The 10,861-nt window shown below is 31.7% G+C and overlaps 1 protein-coding gene across 1 annotated transcript; it reads right to left on the reverse strand.

The window, feature by feature from the left end:
• Positions 1 to 6,736: 6,736 nt before the first annotated feature.
• On the reverse strand, positions 6,737 to 9,265 carry LOC132734028 (uncharacterized). The gene is made up of 6 exons (XM_060720730.1): positions 9,104 to 9,265; positions 8,623 to 8,682; positions 8,129 to 8,260; positions 7,715 to 7,819; positions 7,434 to 7,496; positions 6,737 to 6,963 (listed from the first exon to the last, which is right to left on the reverse strand). Exons 1-5 carry the CDS (start codon positions 9,168 to 9,170, stop codon positions 7,435 to 7,437), a joined length of 426 nt encoding a protein of 141 aa, XP_060576713.1. The 5' UTR covers positions 9,171 to 9,265; the 3' UTR covers positions 6,737 to 6,963; position 7,434.
• Between the last annotated feature and the right edge of the window lie 1,596 nt (positions 9,266 to 10,861).

The following is a 10,861-nucleotide window of genomic DNA, read 5'->3' on the forward strand; positions in this document are numbered from 1 at the left end:
GATTTGTATTTTGCATCAAGGGCACCGGGCAAAAACATGAAAATGCAACAAACAAACCACTTTGTGGTAGATTGTATTTTCATGTTTTCATCTGGCGCCCAGTTACTTTTTGTACTATGTTGGTTTTCATGTGGCACAAATCACCCACTATAAATTTAGTGCACACATTTTTCAAGGGCAAGTAACAATCTACTCTATGTACAGCTTGTTGTCGGGTTGACTCAGGAGACCTGGAGGTTGAGACCGGTGTCCCTTCATTACAAATAGATAAGACACAAGCTGTCCTTTTCAAACTATGCACATGTTAGAAAAAAAATAGAATAACTATTCAGAATATGATTTTTGAGACTTCATTAATTATATTGCTTGATCCAAGTTTATGGACATTTTCAATCAATACATGTTTTTTATCATTTATAACTTTAAATGAAAGTATCATCCCTAATTTAATAATAATGACATAACTCTTTAAATGCAGAAAAATTATGAGTCTCAACATATCAATATACTACTGTCTAAGATATACATGTATGCACATAACATTAATAATTCCCAGTTTATATTAAATAAATATGAGTTATAACTGGTGAATTATATACAACAAAAATAGTATTATAAGTAATACCTAAGATAAACAGAAAAGAACAAATAATTTAGTAAACATAAGTTACTTGCCCTTACAATAAAGAAAACCTGAAACCCAAAAGAACACCCTAAACAGCAAAATTATGAAATGCTGCAGGTTCAGTTTTATCAAGCCATGCAAATTAATGGTAAAGTATTCATAAAAAAAAAGATGGCCATGTGTCAGCAGTAAATTGCAGAAAATCGGATAGCTTTCAACATCCGGATACTGGTACACTTTGTTAAAACAACCATTCTGCGCAACAAATAAATGTAATAAGGATAAAATCAATAGGATAATCGTTTACAACAGTTCCATTACCTATCCTTATACTCAATTGCAGGTGAACTTTCTTCTTGTTGGAAAAATTTGAAAATGTATAAATGAATGAATGAACTGATACGGCCTCAATCTAGACCACAACGATATTCGAAATCCGGGTTTTAGTATTGTCATTAAAACTAAGGGACAAGCTGTTAAACTTAACCTGCAATTTCGTGAAAATAATATCACAATGCACATGCTTTTTACATAAAGTTATTAAATACAAATATAACAACACATTTGTTTACTTGATTTTTACGAATCAAAATAAAACTAATTAACACAACATAGAATTAACTGCTAATAATAACAGCTCCTTCCATAGGCAAAAATAAAAAGCATTCCATAATAGACGACGCCGCTCACCGGCGTCGCCAATGATTTCTGATATAATTTTATACCTCAGGTATATTTTAATAAGAAAGTGTATTGCTATGCTGCTATCAGTAGAGATAAAACAAACTATCAGGTTTCTGTGTTTAATTGGCATATAACACTACAATACAGAAGGGGTGACAGGGCTTGTAAGGTCTTGTTTTTGATTTATTATTTAATAAGTACAGAGTTAATGAGACAAGCAATGTGATAAGTTGTTTCCTTATTTCAAAGTTGATACAGTTCAGTTACTAGCATAATGATATTTAACAATAAATGGGACAACAAATTTATACCTTCCATACCTTACATATTTTGCATCTTCTACATTTAGATGACCTTTGTTTGAAATCAGTTTAGGAGGGATTTTTTTGTTCAAGGAAAATAGTGTTTTTGTTTGGTGCTTTCATTGATTTGTGTTATAAAATATAAATGGATAAGTTGTTTTGTCGTTGTTACTTAAAGGAATAGAAACATACCAGTGAACCTCTGTTTAAACGCACTAATTGGAATTGGTAAAAGTGTGTCACCAATATGAGGTCATAGATCACATGTCAAATAAAACTGGAAATATAAATGGTGCCATCAAAGAGATAGCTGAGTATATAGTATATTACAAGACAAAGTGCGGATGAAACTAATGTATTTGATTCTGGTGTTAATGATTCAGGTGAATGCATGTAATGTTTTTGTTCCTTGTGTGTAAATGTGAAGGAATAGTCCTGAAGAAAAAAAGGTCAAGGCAAAAAACCTACATATAAAATTTCAATAAAAATCAGATACAAAAAGTTTTGTTCAATTATGTAAAGAGGCAATGCTTAGACTTAGAAACAATGTATTTCTCCATTGAAGAAATGATAACTTCTGAGCACTCTTTTTGTTGGACAAGACAAATTGTAATCCAAAATTGTATTTTAAAAAAGTAAGGAAACTGTATCTACTGGTGCAATCCTACACTGGACACTATTTCTGACCTTAGTTGATGACATTTAGAATTACTACTAGTATTTATAACTTGAATATAATGTGTCTGTAAAATTGATAAACTAACAATATAGTGAGAAATACAAGTCAAGAGTTTTATCATTTCATTTCATTTTTATTGTGAAATGTACTGGATTTACGCACTTTTTATCAGTATAAACTATAATTCATTTGATGCAAATTGGATTATTCTGACAAAACTAAGAAAAAAATATATCAAGTAAGTAAACCATTCATGTAGGCCTACTTATTGCATGTGCATGGATTCCCATGTTATCATATTGCTATGTTTACAAACAATGTGATCACATGATTATTTACATAATAAACTCCTCCCCTTAGTTCAAATTTGAATTTCTGTTATCATTTGATATTAAATTATAAGAACCTTTTTCTTCATACATTTTGCAATTTCTTATCTAGACTGATAGATTGATCAATTGGCTTCATTTAGGATTTTTTTCATTGGTAAAAATCACCATTTTACATAAATATTTTTGAAAATCTCTCCCTGATCTGAATTCAGTTTGAAAATTCAAGGGAAACCACCCACCAGCCATTACCTCCCTTTTATACCTAGGTTGGGTCTTTAAGTAGTTCATTCACAATATGTACGTACATTCAAATCATATTACGAGAAACACCTAAATATCCTTATCATGAACTATCAACAATTTACATAGAGATACATGTACGTCACTTCCGGTTTGTGATCGCACCTGCATAACGATTCTGTCTGATACCGGACTTTGTAAGGGTAATGCTAAGGCAATTACCGATAAATTAATGCTTAAATTATGCAAAATAAACTTACTGAAGTTTGTTCTACACGGTTAAATATGAAAATTAGTACGAAAATATGATGACCACTCACCTTTAAGAATCTAGAATTGAATGGCCTTTTCATGGGGAGGACTGATATTTATGTAAAGAACGGCAAGTGATCTATCGCGTATCTCCTTTAAGGGCACCTTTCCGCTGAATTTGAATTATTAACAAATAGATCACCACTAATTGGATAAGCGATATTTATAGCTATAGGACTTTTTACAAATTAAAGATTCTAGAAACTTCTGTCACTTTCTATCTAAAGATCATTTTACGTCAGTCTGATAAATATGTAAGACCATCACAAACCAATATCAAATATTTTTTGACTGCTTATGTCTGGATCATTTCTGTTTGAAACAAACCAGACACACCTTGTTGTAGATTTGTCTACATAACTTAATCTACGGGTTTTATGTTAATGTTTTATTTGGCGTGTATGTCTTAAGATTAAAATTGTGGATTACAATAAAAAAGAATTGAATGTTTCTATCAATTGTAATTAATGAAATGTGACATCGGAACTTCACATATTCATAAACATAGACTATGAATGTATTCTTTGGTGGTTATGGTTATCTCAAAAACTTGTTTCCTCTTCAATACATAAAGGATATTCAAGTTTTTTCTTCTCAAAATTAAAAACAAAAATATTTTCATCTGGTGGTATGAAAATAAATAATATTTCATGGGTAGCTGTAGCTTGTTTATACACACACACACACACACACACACACACATATATATATATATATATATATAAATATATATATATATATATATATATATATATATATATATATATATAATATATATATATATATATATATATATATATATATATATATATATATATATTCACACATATCTTCACTTACGGGGCCCATATATAAGACCGAGTTGAGTGGCATTATTTCATGCAGTCAGTTTTTATATACGCCACTATATAGGCCTATAATGAACATTTCTATACAACAGAACTAAGGGGTACTAAGTTTATATATATAAACTATATATTTGATTTTACCATAGGTGAAAACATATTGACCAATAACATAAAACCCCATAATAAATATATACATTTGTGGGACATATATCATTTACTACTAAAACCGGCCTACGGGCACTATGTTAGAAGGGTAGCCTACGCCCCCATACATCGTTTTAAACATGCCAGAGTTGCGAGGCCTTATGTATGCCCCACATTAAATATACACCCCACAAGTATGGTGTCAAATAGACCGATGCCCCGTAAATGGAGGAATGTGTTTGTATATATATATATATATGTATGTATACTGCTTTTATTCAACTTATGTACAGATTGCTTTTTCAACTATTGTACATTTGTACATACTGCTTTTTTCAACTTATGCACAGATTGCTTTTTTCCAACTAATGTATAGATATTTTTTGTAACTAATGTAGAAATAGTCTTTTCAGGCTGCATTTTTACTAATGCAAGACTGCTATATTTTTTTTCAACTAATGTTCAGTTTGCTTTTTTCAACAACAAACTTAGTTTATTGCTGAAAGCTATTTTCCCAAATTTTGTTTCAAATTCAATTAGATCAAATTTCAATACACAAAACAAGCCCGGAAAAAACAGTAAAATGTAACAAATTGCAAATGCAGTGTAGCAATACCGTGTGACTATAACGTCATTTTCGGCATCATTTCCAAGACAAATATTGCTCGATTCGGAAAAACAAATGGCCGTAAATATTTCATTTCTGTACCAATTTCTTTGGGGTATGCCCCAGTCTATGAGGAAAAATATAAGCTTGATCTTCTTCAGTATAATTTTGAACCATTTTATCAAACACTTTGTATAACCTTGGAAGTTGATTGTATTAGAACGGGCTTCAGTTGCAAGCTATTTCGTTTTCTGAACAGTTTGAACAGTTTATTGAAAATGCTGGGCATCTTAGAGGCATCAGTCACATATACAATAATATATACATATAATATGACATATCATAAAGAGATATCCACAAAATATATTGATGTACTACATGGCAAATATAAATCAAAAATGAAAGTGTTACATTATGAAAATAAGCTTAGTTATCAGTTACTTAAATGCTGAAATAATTTTTTTACAGAATACTGCAAGTTTTAACAATATACTCCTATCTGTGCTATTCATTCAGATAGACAACTTGATTGAATTAACATTAGTACTATACTCTCTAGTAATATATTTTTTCTATCAGTATTAAAGAATTGACAATTAAATAAGTAATGGTATTCATCACCAAGTGAGCTAGCTATTAATATATTATTGCATAAATTACACACTCTTAATTCTCTTGGTATATTACAAAATCTACCAGACTCAATAGGCAATTTATGGTTCATACATCTAATGCGCAATAGTACCAAAGCTAAATGAGATGGTAAAATATCTAAAAACTTTTCAAATCTGAATTCACTTTTGTACATTCTATAATTCAGACATTTACTTGATTCTGACATTTCACTATGCCAATTTTGAACGAACTGATCTTTCAGTCTATTTTTAACAATTTTCTTAAACAATGGAAGAGAAGTGGCAACATTATTTAATCCAAAAATTTGATAAACCCAGTGAATCTAGTAATTTACAAACACTATTCATCCAAGGGAGTTTCAACACATTTCTACAATACAAAGAGTGTGACATATCATACAATATATGGCTTATCCATTCAATGGACAATAGTTTTATAGCAATGATATGGGCCGTATTTGTGTAATATAGTTAAACCAACCAAATTTATAACCTACCTGTACCGATCGGTAATTTTTAGATATCTGCCATCACTGCAGTGATCTGCCATCACTGCCGCCGGTAATACGGTGTGTATTATTAATGGCGTAAAACTTGCCTTTTTCTTCAATTGTCAATTATGGCACCAGTTCCAAGTCGAAAAAATAGGACTACAGTTTAAAGCAGATTTCAAAATTGGTTGCAAATGCAAAGCAACATACCTTCCGTTCTCATTTTTATTTTCTATATGATGTACATGTACACAAATGTATTTTCAAACACGCACAAATGATTTTTACTCTCTGCAATACAAATGATTTAAAAGTCGTAAAATAGTGTCTGTATTTGTAAAGAAATTTTTTAGTTTTTCTGTTGCTGTTGTAGATTTATTATATTTTTTTCTTGGGGGGGGGGGGGTGGATGGGGTGTATATCTTGTCATAAAACGTAGGTTGGGGTCTTAATCAGCTTTATGTAGTTAGCAATCTTCTTTCCGCAAAGGCAGTAATATATTAAAAAGGCATTATTTACCTGTTGTTGTTGTTTTGTTTTTTTGTATGTGTTTGTTTTTTGTTGTTGTTTTGTTGTTGTTGTTTTGTTTGGGTTTTTTTTTTTTGGGGGGGGGTGTTGTTGTTGTATTTCGATTTTTTTATCTCTTCTTAATTTTAGAGAACAGATTATTACAAACTAAAACATGTTGAGTGTCTATCATGCCTTAATTATCGTATTGTTCCTTGCAATATGATGTGTAGCTAAAAACTATAGGAATTATCGGAAACGACATGTTTCAAACTGTTGCTGCTTCAATGAGCAGTTCACTGGAAGATAGAAAATTATAGACAAGAGCACGTTTCAATGGACTTTATTAGTAAGAATAAAATTCAGAAACATGTTTATGACATTAATATTTAAAGATATAAAATCGATGCCTGAGCAGAACATGGAAAGACAAAAATAATACTATAAAAAAACGAGATAAGCAAAACAAACCATAAATAACAAAAAATCAAAACGAAACAACAAAACAAAACCAACATAAACACATATGCACGTAGTTTCTTTCCTCTTCTTTTAATCTGAAATTTAAAGAACAAACTGGGTAACAAAAGACTTGTTTTCGATAAATGATCAAATCTACATATTTATTCAATATTGCTTATTTTTGGGAACAACAGAAATTGACGCAACTTTAATTTTACAAAGAGGACAGGAGCACACGTATAAATACAGAGATCGCAACTTTTCGGTCATTTCCGTCAAATGTCGTGAATGTGGCAATAATCAACGAGCCTCGTTGCTAATGTGTGGAAAAAGTTGTCTCAGTAATGTATTTTGTATAAACATGTACTTAAATTTATATTGGAATGTTGTGTTATATCAACATATTCGGACTTTTTTCAATAATAGAATATATCTTCATAACAAAGGAGCGTTTGTGTACAGTGAATATGGTCAGGTGTTTGAAACAGGAGGGACTTTTGTCTGTTTCCAAATATTTCAACAATAGATATGATGAAAAAAGTCTGAAATTATTGTCAAGTCTTACCTTACTCACTTACAGGTGGAAGACCATCATCAGTGATGTCACATCCGGTTATGCCAAATGCTTCTGTAACATAATATATAACGATTATTTTTTTCACTTCATAAATTTGTGAAACAATTGCTCCGTTGGTTTTGTTTAAAAAGATATAACGCGACAAAAGTTTTCTCTTTGTCGACTCGACGCCGATTTTGTTTTATAATATTACAATGTATGAAAAAATACGAAGTACTGTATTGCTAAAATATTTGGTTTGCCGTAAAAAACTAAACATACATTTTTACCTTTGAATTCTGTGACAGTTCTGGGAGCTCTAATAGCAGAGTGGTTGATGTCGGCATCTGCCACAATGTTTGACAAGCTCTCCGTTACAGCCATATCAGCGATTTCTGTCAAGAAAATAATTATATCATGTACATTAGATAGTGTATGTCGTAAACAACTGTTGGAACTGTAGAATTATAAATATATTCGTAATTTATTTAAACGCATTATTTCATGCATAGATCAGTTTTACTTGCCCCCGCTCTGGGTAAGGCCCCGACTGTCAGAAGGTTAAATGTTGACTAAACGCTGCAACATTCGCATTTACAGGAAGTGCGGGGCAGACAAAATGTAAAAAAATCAGCTATCCTACGCCTTCCCAGGGCAATAGGGATGTAGTTACGATTAACCTTTGTAACAACAAAACCACTTACGACTGATGATACTGGAGGACAATGATATGTTGTCGTCTGCTGGCCTCACTGTCACGGTCTTTGTGTTGCTAGGCAACTCCTGCCTCAGAGTGTCGGCTGCCTTGTCTATGATGCATGTCACGTATTTTTCAACTAAAAAAATATGTTAAATCTTTATTTCATGTTATAATGACATAGTGTCACATAACGAGAAGTATTTGTTGTTGTCGCATTACATATCTAAATGATCAATATAATTTTGGAATGTGACGATCGGTTTAATAGCACATGCAGTTTTATATTGAATGCAGCATTTAACAAAATATTTCACGATCTGTATAAACTATACATAAATTGCGGTTCATTAAAGGTGTAGCAACGCCAATAAATGTTACACTTGATGGATTACAAAACGGACATCTTCAACTATCTGACCAAATTTTAAAAGATATTATTTAAGATGACCAAAAGTTCCACAAAATAAGAAAATAGTTGGGAAAAATACATGTATTTACCAAGTTTGTCGTCTACTGTGACCTCTATCACTGTTGAATTTTCATTATCAACAACATCATCTAAAGAAGGAAAAATCTTTCAGATTTTCAGATTGTTATATTGTATAAATTTCAAGTAATGTTTGTTATACTTTTAATAATATGAAAATTTAACAAAATAAAGTGAGGGAGAGAGATACAAAATGTTGTTTTTTGTTGTTGTTGTTTTTTTTTTTCTTTTTTTTTTTTGTGTTTGTGTTTTCTTTTTACTGGAATGGAAATGATAATAAAAAAGGAATAAACAACTGCATACAAATATTAGATATTAGGTTTCAGTTGTGTTTTTTTTTTGTCAGTGAAAAAATAGTGACAGATAGCCAGCCCATCTGTAGATTTTGCGTTTCTAGATAATAAAACTGTATAAATGTGCTTATAGAAAATATACTGCAGTAAGAATTATTTTTATAAAACAATTTATGAATTAATATATAAACTTCTATACCATTCACAGATGGCATGTTTTGATGAACGACTTTATTTGACTTGCTGGCAATCTTACAGACGACCATGTCGGCAGTACCTGTTTCATTTAACAGGGTTTCTGGGTCAATGGTCTTGCCTCTTCTTGCATAGTATCTTTGGCGCAAGCGGTTTCGAAATCTTGCAAACTGCAAAATAAATAAAGTATTTACTGCGCGTACAAATTTCAGAAGCTAATGATTTTATTGTCTATTTTATTTTATTTGAAATGTTAATGACACTGCTTATGTTTAAATTTTTACTTCCCACTAAACTGTTATCATTTTATTATTAATAATAATAATAATAATAATATAATAATAATAATAATAATAATAATAATAATAATAATAATAATAATAATAATAATAATGATAATCATAATGATAATCATAAAATAATAATTAATAATAATAATTATTATTATTATTATTGTTATTAACTATTTTATTATTTATTATTATTATTATTATTATTATTTATTTATTTATCTATCTATTTATTTATTTATTTATTCATTTATCATTATTATAATTATTATTATTATCTAATTTGTATTATTATCATCAACATCATCATCATTTTTCAATCCCCCAATACAAATTCTGCTGTCATTTTTAAAGATTCTGAAAACCAAAAAAAAAACAGTTGATTTATTATATAGACTGAATGTTGAAAATTAAATTTATTCTACTCACCCTTTCATTGCAAGACTCTTTAAACTTATGAGCCAAACGAAACAGCCTCGATTTTCACTAGCCATTAATTCTCCATGCTTTAATGGTAAAAAAAAAACAGCTTGTGTAATTTTTTCGATCAATTTGACGTTGCTAATGCGCAACGTCAATTTCTTCTATGTGACGTCACAATACTGCGTGTTTTAAATAAGCCTACCGTTAAATCAAAACATCACCAAATACTAGTTAGCAACGGGATAATCTGGTTCCTATTATGGTTCCCTTCAGCGATGTTCTTTTAAGAAGCACACAGGGGACCAGTCTAGCGACAGGAGAGTCAATGGCAACTTTGCGACCCTTTCCGTCACTCTTCGGACACAATAATAGGAATACGCTGAACTAGGGTGGCTGATTTGTACCATTCGTTTTTTTTGCCCTGCGATCCCGCCGAGACAAAAGTCGAGAATTAACAAGTTAAAATGACGGGGCGCAGAACGGAAATACGCTAATTAGCGAGGGCGCGGGGCGAAGTTTAATAAATAAAACGGCGGGGTCGCGGGACGAAAACACGCTAATAAGCACCCCCACTAATTAACGTGTTTTAGCTCCGCGCCCCCGCTAGTTTAACTTGTTGATTATCGACTTTTCGCTTGGTGGGGTCGCGGCACGAAAAGACGCTTAAGAGCTGGGGCGGGGCATAGTTTAATAAATAAAACTTCGGCCCGCGCTCCCGCTAGTTAGCGTGTTTTCGTCCCGCCTATCTCATAATTCTATTTCTTAAATCTCGCTCCGCGCCCTCGCGGTGCTAAGTTTTATTAATTAAACTTCGCCCCGCGCCCTCGCTAATTAGCGTGTTTTCGCTCCGAACCCCCACCCCAATCCGCTAATTCAACTTGTTTATTATCGAATTTTCGTTTTGCGGGTGCGCGGGACGAAGACACGCTAATAAGCGGAGGCGCGCGGCAAAGTTATATTGATTAAACTTCGCCCGCGCCCCCGCTAATTAGCGTGTCTTCGCTCCGCGCCCCCCCCCCTCCCTCCCGCTTATTCAACTTGTTTATTAT

Source organism: Ruditapes philippinarum, unplaced genomic scaffold (genome assembly GCF_026571515.1).
Source record: "Ruditapes philippinarum isolate M1 unplaced genomic scaffold, ASM2657151v2 ctg17439_1_1_1_1, whole genome shotgun sequence".
NCBI lineage: Eukaryota > Metazoa > Mollusca > Bivalvia > Venerida > Veneridae > Ruditapes > Ruditapes philippinarum.

Excerpts from the sequence above, each read along its gene's own strand:
- LOC132734028 (XM_060720730.1), bottom strand. The coding sequence starts at position 9,170 with ATGGTCGTCTGTAAGATTGCCAGCAAGTCAAATAAAGTCGTTCATCAA. Across the intron at positions 7,820-8,128 it reads GTCCTCCAGTATCATCAGTC|AAATCGCTGATATGGCTGTA; the intron begins GTAAGTGGTTTT and ends TTTTCTTGACAG. Across the intron at positions 7,497-7,714 it reads AACTGTCACAGAATTCAAAG|AAGCATTTGGCATAACCGGA; the intron begins GTAAAAATGTAT and ends ATTATGTTACAG.